The 14,949-nt window shown below is 32.1% G+C and overlaps 5 protein-coding genes across 8 annotated transcripts; 3 read left to right on the forward strand and 2 right to left on the reverse strand.

Annotated features, from left to right (window-relative positions):
• Positions 1 to 782: 782 nt before the first annotated feature.
• Positions 783 to 2,895, forward strand: LOC143361227 (dolichyl-diphosphooligosaccharide--protein glycosyltransferase subunit 1). Its single transcript, XM_076800462.1, has one exon. The coding sequence runs from the start codon at positions 930 to 932 to the stop codon at positions 2,754 to 2,756; it is 1,827 nt and encodes a 608-aa protein (XP_076656577.1). The 5' UTR covers positions 783 to 929; the 3' UTR covers positions 2,757 to 2,895.
• Positions 2,896 to 3,093: 198 nt separating this feature from the next.
• LOC143361521 (deoxyribonuclease TATDN1) lies at positions 3,094 to 5,399 on the forward strand. Its single transcript, XM_076800991.1, has 5 exons — positions 3,094 to 3,219; positions 3,380 to 3,559; positions 3,982 to 4,375; positions 4,444 to 4,647; positions 4,717 to 5,399. Exons 1-5 carry the CDS (start codon positions 3,180 to 3,182, stop codon positions 4,820 to 4,822), a joined length of 924 nt encoding a protein of 307 aa, XP_076657106.1. The 5' UTR covers positions 3,094 to 3,179; the 3' UTR covers positions 4,823 to 5,399.
• On the reverse strand, positions 5,329 to 9,369 carry Tmem214 (Transmembrane protein 214). Its single transcript, XM_076800990.1, has 9 exons — positions 9,019 to 9,369; positions 8,606 to 8,805; positions 7,840 to 8,523; positions 7,546 to 7,756; positions 7,340 to 7,479; positions 6,366 to 6,492; positions 6,013 to 6,278; positions 5,797 to 5,948; positions 5,329 to 5,723 (listed from the first exon to the last, which is right to left on the reverse strand). Exons 1-9 carry the CDS (start codon positions 9,251 to 9,253, stop codon positions 5,597 to 5,599), a joined length of 2,142 nt encoding a protein of 713 aa, XP_076657105.1. The 5' UTR covers positions 9,254 to 9,369; the 3' UTR covers positions 5,329 to 5,596.
• A 207-nt stretch (positions 9,370 to 9,576) lies between these two features.
• LOC143361524 (NPC intracellular cholesterol transporter 2 homolog a) lies at positions 9,577 to 12,377 on the forward strand. Of its 2 annotated transcripts, XM_076800996.1 has the most exons (5): positions 9,577 to 9,688; positions 10,630 to 10,768; positions 11,752 to 11,865; positions 11,944 to 12,125; positions 12,198 to 12,377. In XM_076800996.1, exons 2-5 carry the CDS (start codon positions 10,669 to 10,671, stop codon positions 12,279 to 12,281), a joined length of 480 nt encoding a protein of 159 aa, XP_076657111.1. In that variant the 5' UTR covers positions 9,577 to 9,688; positions 10,630 to 10,668; the 3' UTR covers positions 12,282 to 12,377. The 2 variants fall into 2 exon arrangements, with proteins under 2 accessions (XP_076657111.1, XP_076657112.1); XM_076800997.1 differs by lacking the exon at positions 9,577 to 9,688 and having other exon boundaries at positions 10,613 to 10,768.
• LOC143361523 (serine/threonine/tyrosine-interacting protein) lies at positions 12,307 to 14,391 on the reverse strand. Of its 3 annotated transcripts, none has more exons than XR_013083474.1 (6): positions 14,179 to 14,360; positions 13,693 to 13,791; positions 13,451 to 13,602; positions 13,185 to 13,373; positions 12,774 to 13,110; positions 12,307 to 12,675 (listed from the first exon to the last, which is right to left on the reverse strand). XR_013083474.1 is itself a non-coding variant. In XM_076800995.1 (6 exons), the coding sequence occupies exons 2-6, from the start codon at positions 14,215 to 14,217 to the stop codon at positions 12,900 to 12,902; spliced, it is 690 nt and encodes a 229-aa protein (XP_076657110.1). In that variant the 5' UTR covers positions 14,218 to 14,235; positions 14,314 to 14,391; the 3' UTR covers positions 12,307 to 12,899. The 3 variants fall into 3 exon arrangements, 1 of the variants encoding a protein (XP_076657110.1); XR_013083475.1 differs by having other exon boundaries at positions 12,307 to 12,696; XM_076800995.1 differs by having other exon boundaries at positions 12,307 to 13,110; positions 14,179 to 14,235; positions 14,314 to 14,391.
• Positions 14,392 to 14,949: the final 558 nt, after the last annotated feature.

Raw genomic sequence — 14,949 nt, forward strand, 5'->3', positions numbered from 1 at the left:
AATAAATCAATACAGCCATATACGTGGCCAAAACTAACATCTGATATGTTTTCATGACTCAATTTTCTAGAGCGCTGATGTCCAATCATAATTTCCGTGCACAGAGTTATTTGAACTTTATTATTATAAAAAATGAATAAACCACACAAATATGAAACGCCGAAAACACGGACGTGAGCTAATGATGGGCACTATCGACTAAATTCAACTATCGACTAATTACTATTTAGTTACTACATACGTATATCACATATATAGTTTATATCGCATAAATAGCAATAAGATTTTAACATCTAATATGAATTAAAGTATTGAAATATCTATTACATATTTCATTACTTGCATATTTGCACGTCCTGTCATAATCATGTATTTCTAACCTTTTCGTTTCATCGTGTGACACTGACATTTGAAATTTCAAGATGGCGACGTATAAAACAATCGACTGAAAATAGTAACCCAACCACTACTAAATTCGAGTCGATAGTTTAAAAAATCAGTCGACTGAAAATAGTAGTTGGCTAATATCGATTTAGTCGATAGTTTTTAGTCGATGATGCCCATCGCTAGCGTGAGCACTCTCGTATCCTCTCTGGTACCACGTTATGAAACACGTTGGTTCGACCAATAGAAAAATGTCGTATATTGTAACAACCAATTAGATTTGCATTCCTTCCAGATGACTTTCTTCGAAGCTATTTTCAAGATTCGTTACTTCCATGTGTTTCCGTATACGTTGAAAACATTGAAAATTGACTACTGAAAAATACCTGAGTTTCACCTCTGGTCATACTCTATGGTAATAGGTGGCTCCATATAACCGCCACGTCTGTGTTATGTGCCGATTTTATAACCGCACACCGGTTTATCAGAAGTATTGAGAGACAATATAATATAATAAGTTGAAGAAAACTGTTACGTTAACAAGTATGATTCGGTATAATTTAATTACATTAATATGGAGCCTCGGATTGTTTCTCGGTTTTTCTATCCATACTCTGGCCGCTACCGATGTCATTGACTCGGACCTGGTTCTGAAAAATGTGGAGAAACATATTGACTTACAATCTCAATTAACAAAAATTACAACTAGGCTCGTCCTAGAAAATGGAAGCAAAGATCGACACATACGTAATTTCCTATTTTCATTGGAACCCAAACAGAAAAATAGTCTAAGCTATATTGCTGCATATAGAGAACCTGTACGGGTTGAGTTAAAATTGGCTGAAGTGAAGGTAAACACATATCCAGATAAAACCTTTTATAAAATTGAATTAAAAGATCCACTTTCTCCTGGGAGAACTATGTCTGTTGAAGTTGTAATGGTATTAAGTCATGAGCTTATACCTCATCCTAAAGAGATCACACAAAAGGAAAAGCAATTGGTAAAGTACATGGGAAATATTTATCTTTATTCACCGTATACTGTAGTAAAGCAAACAACAACAGTATCTTTGCCATCGCGCAATGTTGAAAGCTATACTAAATTTAAACCAGTTTCGCAAAGCGATTCAATGATTACTTATGGTCCATATGAAAAACTTCCTCCATTTTCAATTGAGACATTAAATATTCATTTTGAAAATAACAACAAGTTCCTCACTGTTGTCAAACTGGAAAGAAGCATCGAAATATCTCATTGGGGAAACATTGCAGTAGAAGAACACACTGATTTGTTGCATACCGGAGCCTTATTGAAAGGTTCATTTTCCCGTTACGATTATGCCAGAGAGACCAAATCAGGGCAGGCCAGTATTCAGAGTTTCGATACCATTTTACCTGCAGCTGCTTCTGATATTTATTACAGAGATGAAATTGGTAATATTTCCACATCGCATACTCGTATCAAGAAAGATTCTGTGGAATTAAATCTTCGTCCACGTTTTCCACTCTTCGGTGGTTGGAAAACTCGATATATAGTTGGTTATAACGTACCTAGTTACGAGTACCTATTTCACTCTGGAGATCAATACACATTGGAGATGAGACTTTTGGATCATGTATTTGATGATATGGTGGTAGATGAATTAGTTGTGAAAATTATATTGCCAGAAGGTTCAAAGAATATTGAATTCAATCTTCCGTATGAAGCAACACGTCTACCCGATTCTCTTTACTACACGTATTTAGATACTACTGGACGTCCAGTAATTTCTATTACAAAGAAAAACTTAGTGGAGAATCATATTCAGGATTTTAAGCTGAAATATACATTCCCACGTATATTAATGTTACAAGAACCATTACTAGTAGCAGCAGCACTATACCTGCTCTTTTTGTTGGTGATCACTTACGTACGACTTGATTTTTCAATAGACAAGGACGAGTTTTCAGAGAGTAAGTTAAAAATAGCTGGACAGTGTGAAAAAATTCTAGCTGTTCAAGATCGACGTGTAACTTCTTACACTGAATTGGATTATCATTTGGGAAATCTCAAAACGAATAAGGATGCCAATGCATTCTTGTCTGTTGTTAAAAGCATTAACAAAGAATATAAAAATGCCACAAATGCTATTGCAGAAATTGCTCAACGATTGAAAGGAGAATCTGGCGATATATATGATCGTGTACAGGAATTACAAAAACATGACAAAACATTGAAAGAACTTTACAATCAACAACAAGCACTTTATGTAGATAAATTAGTACCAGGGAAAATTGGACGTCAACAATTTGTAGAAGCAGAAGCAGTTATTTCAAGGAAGAAAGAAGAATGTATCGAGAAAATTAATTCTATTGTGAAATCTTTGCAATAATAAAATTTATAAACAGTCAAAACTGAAGATTTAAAAAAAATAATTTGAAACTAACTGTAATCTTTTTTTATTATAAGTTAAAACAAAGTCCTTTCTGTATGATAAGTTAAGATTTGTAATAAAGAGATATAAATTAAATACTGTCTACTTGTACTTATTTAGAAATAACAAAAATTATTAATTATATTTATTACAAATTATTATAAATTTTCGATCAAAATAATATATTGTATAATCTCATATAGTTAATGAAACTGATCTGAAACTGCAAAAAAAATAATTTGAAATCATAACTTTCCCTCTCGGATAATGTCGAATACGTATTTAGTAAATCCATGTGTCAGTGTAGAACGCCGGTTAAATGAGACACCTGCTAACCTTTTAGACAGTGCTCGGAAAACTGTCACTTTGTTCGTACGTCGAATGATTGGAGCTAGAATGAGTAATTTACGGAAATTTATAGGTAATTGTATCCTTTCTTCGATGCTAGTCCTAAATATTTACCAATCCATTTGTTTAAATAAAAGCTGCAACATCCCTTTTTTTGTTGTTCATTTAAAATACTTGGCTGAAGGTTATACACTTACTATTTATATGTGCTATCAATCTTCGTTTTGATATAGATATTGGAGCAAATTTGACGGACCCCATGTACCAAGGAATTTATCACGGATCTCAGAAACATCAACCAGATTTAAATAAAGTTTTAGAACGAAGTTGGAATAATGATCTCTCCAAAATTATAATCACTGCCGGTAATATAGAAGAAAGTAAAAAAGCTATTGAAATAGCAAGAACAGATGGTACGATATTATTGCATAAATACTTTTAAAACAATAATTGCATTGTGTACGAATTAGTTAAAGAAATGAAACATTGTTACTGTCGCGTCTCTCTACCATAGGCAGCTGTAGTTCAGTACATAAGAACTCTATTTTGCATAAAAAATCAATAACTATGATACAATTAATAATTTATACACCTTGCAGGCTTACAACTGTGAGGCTAGACTTAATCTTATAATGTACAGCTATTGTTTATTTGTCTCGTATTAAATCACACATGAAGAAACCGCTGAAAGAGAGATGCGATGGTTGCTGTGATTCTGTTTCATATAACTACAACAACAAAATGCATGTCAATGGAAATATCTAGGTATACTTTGTATTATTTTCTTTTGATTTTATAAAAGTTGATCTGATTTTTATTGCTGCACATATTGCAGAACGATTATTTTCAACGGTTGGTTGCCATCCAACACGTTGCAATGAGTTTGAAGAAAGTGGAAATCCAGAAGCTTATCTGAAGTCGTTATCAGATTTAGCCATAGATAATAAGGATAAGGTTGTTGCTATTGGTGAAATGGGATTGGATTATGATAGGCTACAGTTTTGTTCAAAGGAAGTGCAGAAAAAGTATTTTGAAATGCAACTATCTTTATGTTCCACTTTGAAATTACCAATGTTTTTACACTGCCGAAATGCTAGCGAAGATTTTGTGAAAATCTTAAGGAAACATAAAGATACATTAACAGCAGGTGTTGTGCACTCTTTCGATGGCAATCCGGAAGAAGCAAATTCTATATTACAAATGGGATTGTATATTGGCATTAATGGATGGTATGTCAAATAAGTTATACAATTGTAATGTTCAATGCAAGCACAGCTGACTTTAATCGTATTTGTAGCTCTCTTAAAACAGAAGAAAATCTTTTTGCTGTAACAACAATTCCCTCGGATAGGTTGATGATAGAAACTGACTGTCCATGGTGCGAAATAAGACCAACTCATGCTTCTGCGAAAGATGTTATTACTAATTTTGTATCTGTCAAAAAAGAAAAGTGGCAACCGGATCGTATGATTAAAGGAAGGAACGAACCATGCACCATAGTGTAAATATTAACCTATTGTTGGAAAATAAATTAAAAATAACGAATTATTAATTTGATTCCTTTTTGCAGCCAAATTTTGGAAGTGCTTGCACGGATTAGAGACGAAGAAGAAGAATATCTATGTAATCAAATATACAAAAACACAATGAAGGTCTTCTTTCCTCATGAATTATAATTGTAACCGAAATTTACGACCACCATGCACAAAAGAAACGTAAAAAAAGAAAAACACATAAAAAGGAATTTTTACCAAATTCATTTCTTAGAAGAAAGGAAATGAAAATACTCATTTTTACATACATTGTTCTACCTATGTGACTGGAGTCACATAATCATCTCCATTAGTTGCATTATTAGCGCTATTATATTTATAATTATAATAATAATTATTACTATTCCTATATTTACTGATATTATTCTATTACTCCTGTGAACATCGTTATTGTTACTCCTATTTTTGTATCCAATAACGTATAGTAATATTTTACATCTATTAAAAAAATGAATCGTGCTACCCACTCCTACATTAATTTTCTAAGGGTACCAAAAAAGTGACTTTATTTAACATATTTTTCAATTTATATATAAATTTGTTATATTATCATTTAATCCACGTAATAGGAACATAAAAAAAGAAATAAATGTAGAAAACAATAGGTTCAAATTGAATCCTATATCAAGTGGTCTATATATTACTTTAATAATCATCTTGTTTGACATAGAGAATAACTTAAGAAAAAGAACTAACACTTTGATCAAATTTCCAGCATTTTAAAATGTCTCAATTCATTGGAATTATGATACATTCTTCAAATATCACAGGTGAAATGGCCGTCACAATATACATGTGGAAATATACAACATTTCAATATTGGAATGATAAAATTAAATGCTGAGAGTGGGAGAAGAATTACCGAGTTAATCGGTTATAACATCCAGAGAATTTCATTCATGGAACTTTAGATAATGTTTGCACTTTTTCGTACACCCAATCATAAGTTTGACTCGCTAATGTTTGGGTGGTATCAATAGCTTTTGAAGCATAACTTTGTAAATTTTCTGGGCTTAGCTTCCCACTAAAAGAAAAAGATAACAAAGTCATGAAATATATTCATTCACATATTTGTATGAAAAAATGTCACTACTTACATAAATACATTATGCTCTAACCACTTAAGAGTTTTACTTGAGTGTTCAATGACTTTCTCTGCACATATGCTAGAATAAACTTTCACCAGTTCTAATCCTTGATTACTTCGTAAATGAATTTCATCTAACATTCCCGGAACATAATGTTCGATCTACAAAACATATAAAACATTTATATTATGTACGAACACCTTGGATTAGGATTTGAATACTTACCGTTTGAAGTACCACAGGGCCTTTCTTTTCAGCATATGATAGCACATTACCATATACTTTGATAGAAACATTCCTTACCACAAGATAAACATCTCCCGCTAATTTAATATAAGGTTTACATGTTTCAACAGTTGCTTTGTAATACTCTGGTGAACTAGCTTCGATGAATTCAAGTGTTTTAGAAGAATAATCTTGTACTACAATCCATGTCTTCTGTCCATGTTCATATATTCCACTCCTTTTTAGTAGCTGATCTGTACTAGATTCTAAATAATCGTGGTAATAATTTACTATTGATTAAAACGATTATGAAACTTATATAAACCCAATTTTCACTTTTTTTTTCGCCTTACCTTTGTAACTACCATGTTGGTAAACATCGTAACCTACAAAAGCACCAGTCAGAATTAATAACAAAATAATTCCCTTTCTCCAGGGAAACTTCTTATCGGACGACGCTGTCATTTTTAAAAGTAAAACCTGCAATACAATATGAAGAAAATCATAGAACACTGCTTCTTGTGTGATTATTTATATAAATTACCAGTAACTACATATCATCGTGAAGTTTCAGGAGTAAAGGTCAAACATTATGTCGTCAATACGCATACACGAATTACAATTACTCCGATTGATGTATACGCATGCCTTACCTTTACAATTGATGCAGCAAGAAAATGTCTTCTAAATTATTCTGTTTTCACGGTTCCAAATGTATATTTACTTATAAAAAAAAAGGTTCGATGACGACGAAGAATGAGCGATGAATGTCGTCACTGATGGTGTTGGGGGGACAATATGCGATCGATAGTAGACTTCCGAAAAAACAAGCTTACCTAACCTAAGCTTTACGTTAGATTTGAATTTATCTGAATCGATCAAACTTTATTTGTTGCGTAGTATTGATAAGGGTCGAATCAATGTTTCGGCCGGTATCGTCAAACTGTACACTGAGTATTCGTTTCTAAATGATCCTTTTCAAATACAAACTCGGGCAATCGGCCAAAAATCAACTCATGTGTCGCGCACCGTTAAAATACTATACATAGATACATTTGCGCACACGTAATGCGTAGAACTTGTAAGACCGTGCGGCGCGGGTCATTTCAAACGAACTTGGACACAAAGAACTATACACAGCAATACACACAATTAACTGCTAAACAGATATTTACAGATTATACATGCAATGATATATTACAGATTCGAACATGTATTCTCAACTTAAATTAAAACGCGACAGTATTATTATGATTGTTATTATCATGATAATGGATACATAAATCTATTTTATGCAATATTCATTACATTTTAAATGGAAACCTACCTTGCATGTTTTACTGCAGGCATTAGCAAGACTTTCTTCTTTTCCTTTTCTCCATTTCTCGTCAGTGCTGTTGAATAGCATGCAAGTCTCTTCCATGCATTTTAGTTTTAAAGTTGTACGTAAAATACTCCATTTCGCATCTGAAGAATAAAATCAAATAACATTTGTAATTGAATGATTATTTAACTTATAACAATAAATCTTACCAATGTATGTCAATAGTAGTTGAGATTGATATAAATTTTTGGCATAAAGTGATCTCCAAACAGGAAAACAAAGAGGGTCAGTCACCAAACAAGCTACAAGATCTTTAATTAATTCATCTCTATAATTCGCATGCACTTTTTGTGTCATTTTTCCCATTAATATCTCAAACAGCTTCGTATAACTTATGTTTTTATTCTTAAATAATATTAACTGAAAAAAACGTTATAATGTATACATAGTCTACTATTTTAATGTTATTATATTAATATGTATAAACGTATATTGATGCTTACTCTCAATCTTTCAATGCTATTATTAACATCTCTGCCTACAGTGGCAGGAATATTAAACTTTCCAGAACATGTATCTTCGATAATATCAAAATAGAGTTCTGGTTTAAGATCATGTACATTTTCATGCCCAAAAACAAGATCATTCAGAATTTGTGCCACGTAACTAGAATAACTCTTTGTTTCTAACATAGGAGACATTACTTCATGCCATAATTTTAATCCTACAATCAAGTCTTTTCTACCAGCTTGAGATAAAGCCCATAATAAAGACAATCCAATTGTTTTTCTATTCTGGTAAGAATTTTTCACAATAATAAATTTACTAATACTGGCAATAACCATTTCAGGATTAGTATGTGCTAAAAGTTGTAAAAATATTTTATGACCAACAACAGGCGATCCTTTTACCATATCAGTAGCCATGGCTGTCAAAGTATTCTCATAAAAAACTTGGGCTGTCTGTTTTCCTGCCATTTCAATGGCTTTATCTAAAATAGAAAAAATTGGTTTAGGTACTATGCTCAATGGATAGTCTTTAGGTTTCCCTGAGAAGACTGCATCTTCTTTGTCAACAGGTATTTTTAGATTAAGAAATGCAGCAAGATCTTTCAGCCATATCAATGGAGCATCTGGAAATCTAATTTGACCATTGGTCAAAACACTTGAGAGCTCATCTACATAGATCTACGAAAAATAAACGTTTTGTATAAAGAGGTTAATCTACAATTATATAAAAGAATATATATGTAACTATATAGTGTTATACCATATCCAATGCATCTTTTATCGATTTTGGAGGCTTCTCTTTTGGTTCTTGCTTCTTTTTCTCAACATGTTGTTGTTGTTTCTGTTGTTTCTTTTTTTCTTCATTTTCTTTCGTTTTATTCTCTTTTTCTTTTGATGGTTTCTTGTTTTCTTTATTATTATCCAAATTATCATATAACGTCTTGACTTGACTCAAAGGTACTAAAAGAAGTGAACATTTTTGCAAACATATTTTTAAGGTATACAGATATTTCAGTATACAATATTTTATGACACATATTAATATAAAGAAGCCTGTACGTATTATGTTTTTGTTTATACTAAATTACTTTTTGATAGTTAATGTTTTAAGTAATAATATTCTGTAGAAATAATGCAACTTATTGTAAGTCGAGGTTAAAAGTAGTAACTTACGAAAATCTTCTACTTTCGGAGCATTCTCGATAAATTTTTTTTTTTCGGCCTTTGTAAGTTTATTGGTCTTTCCATTGCTTTTATCTTTTTTGTTTCTTCCAACTAATTCCCAACCGCCAGACGACATGGTGCAATAAATGTAGTAAACAAATAGACACTTAACAATACTACTAAAAGGCACTGAAGTGTTTGTTGGCAGTGTGTTGTCGACCGAATACTGTACGTGGTCGCGCATGCGTATTTAACAATTTGCCACGCGCTAAGTTTCGCCTATACGAAGCAATTTTCAATTCTTTCACATTACACATATTTTAATAGTAATATAATATGTCGTATAACTTATTTCAATTCATATAAATAAATTTTTAATTTTACGCATGTAAATTATACAAATATAGTTAAAACATATTTCCATTTAGTATGATATACTTTCTATATTATAATTTATGCCACTTTCACTTTGAAATATTTCGAAATATTTACACTCTTCTCAACTAATTATTGTTCCGTGAAGTATCATGTATCGAATGCCGATATAGTCGAAAATCTTTGTCGGTAACTGACATTGCTCATCCGCGCCAATGCTTTAACACCTATCTCCGTAGACTCGTATAATCTGAAAATAAGAATCTCGACAGCTCCATAATTAAGCCTCAGAATAAGAAAAGTTGTAAGTAACATTCGAAGAATTTGTATCAGATTAATGCCGCGAAGCTTGTTATATCTTCAGATTCCGAGCCTACGAGTTTCGACGCACTGCGCTTTTCTAAACTTCGCACTTGACATTTTCACTTCTACTTTTAATTAACTAATTCCACTTTGTCTTTGTATTTCTTGCAATAGTATCATAAGTGAGGACATCTCGTTTGTAGAACAGTACACACACACACATATATTATAATTCCTATTTTCCATTTTCGATAATCCTGATAGATTTTGAAATTGATGCTACGTTCGACGCAACTTTTCCGAACGTTATCGTGACTAAAAATGATGAATACTTTTTTTCTCTCCGATTGTTAGAATGGAACTGAACGTGCTAATTCTACGATATTCCTTAAAGTCACGCACTTATATATATATATTTAGACTGTATTGCAAAATAGCTGTGTCACCAGCACCATAAATAGTCACATGTACTTGCGACCCTATCCTTATCTATACTGTTCAATTGCATTTATAACTGCGCGCTAAATTTGAAAGTTTACCGCTATTACGAGAAGGAAAGTAACGTTATCTGGAGTGTATTATATTTGCATGAATCATCTACAGAGTTCAATTCGTTGAAGCGAAGTTGACATGCATTAAGTGCGTTCACTGTCTTTTTTTATCAATTGCGTCGTCTCGCGAGCAACGTCGCGTTCCATTTTTCTTTTGTCTCTTTGTTTTTTCTTGATGGGATTTTTTAACACGTAGGTACACCGATTGTACATTTGCATATTTCCATACATTGTATTTTGACCGAGGAAAATCATTCCTCATTATCGTATCATTTCATTATCTTCACGAGAATGAGTAATACTCAAATACATGTGCACACGTAACTTAAGAACAGGGTCGGTGACGCGACTCGAAATGTGGTTGATCGCCGACCGATGTTTATTTCCTTAGAGAGCTTCGCCAATAGTTTATTAGCCGCTCAGAGGTCGAATGAACAAGATGCGTCCAACAATCGTTCCGTTTCTTCTTCCCTGTGTCTTGATCTTTATCTTACCATCGATATGTCGAGCTGTTGAAATCAACGACTGTGGTAAGCTTAAATTTTAATAAAAATCAAATAGAGCACGTAATCGCAGATAAGTTGATATTTTTTGTTTTTTGTCAAAACTTTATTTTCGGATGAATATATAATTTGTTTTTTCGGGGTGTGTAGTAATTTATTCGATCTCGCGATTTTACATAGTCTAATTAAGATACTCATAAATATAAAAAAAAAAACAGTTAAAGAAATGTATCCATATTGTCTTCCCGATCTGAAGAAAAGCTTATTTATTTGAGGTACATCAGAGTATTTCGTGACTAATGGTTAACTGATAACGATAAATGACAGATTCATGTAAATATATATATATATATATATATATATCTACGTAGATCGTGAATAATAATTAAAAATTGTATTTCCCGTGTTTAGGAACATTATTTTGAATTTGTAATTAATTCATTGCGTTTTTAAGAGATATAAGTTGTTGACCTTTTCGTTGCTTAATAATTGTTTTTATTATTAGTTTAATTATATCGCAGATAACTTTTTGAACGCAAAAATGTATTTGATCGAATACAGTAATGGATTATCTAATTATAGGTTGCATAACGTACAATTGAAATAATGATATATGATCTCAATAATAACGGAGATGGGTTTTGCGTCCGGAAAACGAAGTTCAAAGTCATGGCTGTTGCTAGTAATTTTTTCTTATGTCAATATGGGAACCTTTTTACGTAAACAACTGAAACATCAACTGTTTCTGTGATATTTAAGGAACATCACATTCGTATAATTCATCGACTGCAGTATAATAATTGAATAAATAATGCGTCTTGATATTACGAACTTTATCATAATATTTTAACAAAACGCAATTTTACTTGTAAGAGTAACACATTTAACAACGTATACCTAACGTATATAAACGTTGACTCAGCCTATTAGTGCTAATAGGATTATACCCGAACGCTGAATTTGATAACGAATCCCTTATAAGCATTTCGTTTTTGTTTTCTTTTATACAGGCTCGAAAATTGGAAAGCTTAAATCTATAACTTTTAGTGGATGTGATATGACCAAACAAGCTTGTGATTTAGTACGAGATACGAATGCAACAATTGATATAGACTTTTCAGTTGGTTGGTATGCTTTGTGACAATTTTTTTTTTTAAGCGGAGGTTATACAAAATACGAAAAATTATTTGTTTTCTTTACAGAGGCGGATGTATCAAAAGTATTTGCAGTTGTACATGGAATTATCATGGAAATTCCTATAGCTTTTCCATTACCGAATGCAGATGCTTGTGAAACTTCTTCTTCAGGAATCAAATGTCCTGTAGCTAAGGATACAGAATGTCACTATTCAAATTCATTGCCAGTGCTAAAATCTTATCCTAAGGTAATGTAACATTACTATTCTTAATGAGATTTTTCATTTTTACTTTCTAATTAATCATTTTAATGATAATAGATCTCCTTGGTTATCAAATTTGAGCTTAAAGATGAAAAGAATGAGGACATACTTTGCCTGCTGATTCCCGCAAGAATTAAATAGGTAGCATTAATTTGATGTATTGCAATTTCATGTTTAAGAAAACTGTGTATTTTACAAAAGTTGTATGAAATAAATACAAAACTTAGTAATAAAAAATGTTTACCATGTTTCTTAAGCTGCATTGTTTCAATGTACACGATATACAAAAATTTTGTACAATGTTTATTGTAGTCAATAAAATAAATAGTGAAGAGCTTACAAATATTGATTGCATTTTTTTTTGTAAGCGAGTAATAAGTTGTCCACAGCTTGCATTCTGAATAAATAAAAATTAAGACTACTATTTATGACAGCATGTGTCTTAAAAATTATTTACTGTTTATTAATCACTATTAGCATGTGCTATAGTAAAAAATATAGGTAGAACGTCCAACGCTAGTAACACCTTGGTTACCTAAATAAACAATTACTTTAACTAGATACATTTGTATTACAATAAATTTATAATTTCTATATATTATATTAGCAATTTAATTTGATTTTACAATGTACCTGCATGTTTAGGTATCTTTTTGAACATGACGACATATAGCATGCCTTGTTGTTTTGTTAAGTCTATCGGTTTTCATCTAGTTTAAGATAAGTCTTTTAGTGATTTTATAATTTTTACAATTAGTATCAACTGTCCATCTCGTCACATCTATCTTCTGCTCGCTCAGTATCCATTTGATGTATAGTTCGTTTACTTCGTTGTTTCACTGAACTTTGCTGCCCATTTCTTAATGTCTTTTGTGCTTGATATATAGGTTCATATTCTTTTAATTGTGTCATGAAACCTTCATTAGGATTTATGCAAAACCTTCTTTGTTGTACCATTGCATATGCTCGTCTAAAAAAATATTTTCTTTCAGTGTTTTCCTTAATAAAGATGAAATATTACAATTTTATACATCAAGACATTACGTCTGTGACAATCCATATGTTTCCATAACATATGCTAGAACCAATGCAGCAGATCTTGATATTCCAGCATTACCATGTACTAAGACTTGACCACCGGAACTTAAACCTTCATCTATAAATGTTTTAACTTTTTGAAAATGTTGAATAATATTCTCGGTTGCTGTATCAGCAATGTTTAGAACAAGATACCTGCAACATGACTTATTAATACAGATATTCAATGTTCATGCATTATCTTTTCTTTTAAAGATTTTTATATTTCATACTTGAATTTGTCAGGAAAGTTGGGCTTTATAAAATTTGCTTCTATATCTTGTCTAACACACACTATATGAGTTATACCATGTTCTAATAAAGATTGTAATTTTGAACGACTAGCAGCACTGTATGGACCAAGGTATAATCTAGGTACCACCTCCTAATATAAGGTAATAATTAATTTAAGACATATAACCTTTCACCACTTTTTCTACGAGTACATCTCTTTTGCCAACTACATCCAAGATACCTGCATGTGCCTCCTCATTGTGTAGGTCCATTCTTTTGGTTCGTCCATGTGGATAGGTATTCTTGGATAATCATCTGATTCATTTTCACTAGTGGTTTCCTACAAAACAATATTTAAAGTGTAACATCATAAATTGAACTGTAATCAATTTATAATTGAAACAATATAGTGAAAGTTCAGATACAAAATTTCAATAATCTTTCCTTTTTAACAAACGAAAAAAAAGTTGTTTATACGTGATGTGTCCTATTAGAATAACAAAGCTATGAAAATGAAGTATTTTATATAAAATACGAAGGCGAAAATGTAATGTACAGCAGTACACATATGTATAGTAGCTGATTCTATCATTCTTTCTAGAAAATGAGTATACAATTATTAAAACATATATCTTCGAAAATAAAAAAGGTGTATATTATAATGTAACCTAAAAGAAGGAGGATCGAATGTTTGTGACAGTTTCAAATTACTAATTAGTTTACATACCTCATCCTGGTGAGTTTCATTACTGTCTAGAGACAGCATACCACTAATTTTTCACACCTGTATATACGAAACAATCAAATTTACACAACAGAAGAGAGAACACGATACTCTTTTTACCGCGATCAGAATATGTACATTGTTTTCTGGTAAAGCGGCCATTTGTGAAATATTAAACTTAGTTATTACTGCTCTCTGTTGTACGATATACGAAATACATTACTATACAGGGTGTCCCAAACTAATGGTAGTTTAGATTTTTAAGTCTTTTGTATAAAAAGTAAACATTTTTCAACAATTATTCGACTTAATTAGCGATCTCATAAAAAATTATATTATATTACTGATTTGACCAAAGATGGAATTTCTTATTGTCCACGTTATGTGAAAGAAATGTCAACACATGCATACTCAGATTGCCAGAAACAGTTTGTAGTACGCTTCCCTCTCCTCCATCAAATTCCCCTCTAACGGCTCTCGGCACGACGAGAATGTGCGATAAGTGTCACCAGATCGAGACATGTGTCCCCACTCTAACTTCCCCCTCTACCGCCGCGATCCGGTCACGTGACGCGTATTGTCTCTGTCGTACATACTCTGGTACTGGCAGAGAGAGGGTAACTTTTTCCCCTCAATTCGTGCTCCCACCCCTCATCTGGCGACACTGTGTGTGACAGCGGTTGGCAAGCAGAGAGTCGCTAGAGGGGAATCGAACCACATTTAATGGTAGAAAGGGAAGCATTTAGTATTGTAGCTATTGGCCAACGAATCGTC

Source organism: Halictus rubicundus, chromosome 15 (assembly GCF_050948215.1).
Source record: "Halictus rubicundus isolate RS-2024b chromosome 15, iyHalRubi1_principal, whole genome shotgun sequence".
NCBI classification, from domain to species: domain Eukaryota; kingdom Metazoa; phylum Arthropoda; class Insecta; order Hymenoptera; family Halictidae; genus Halictus; species Halictus rubicundus.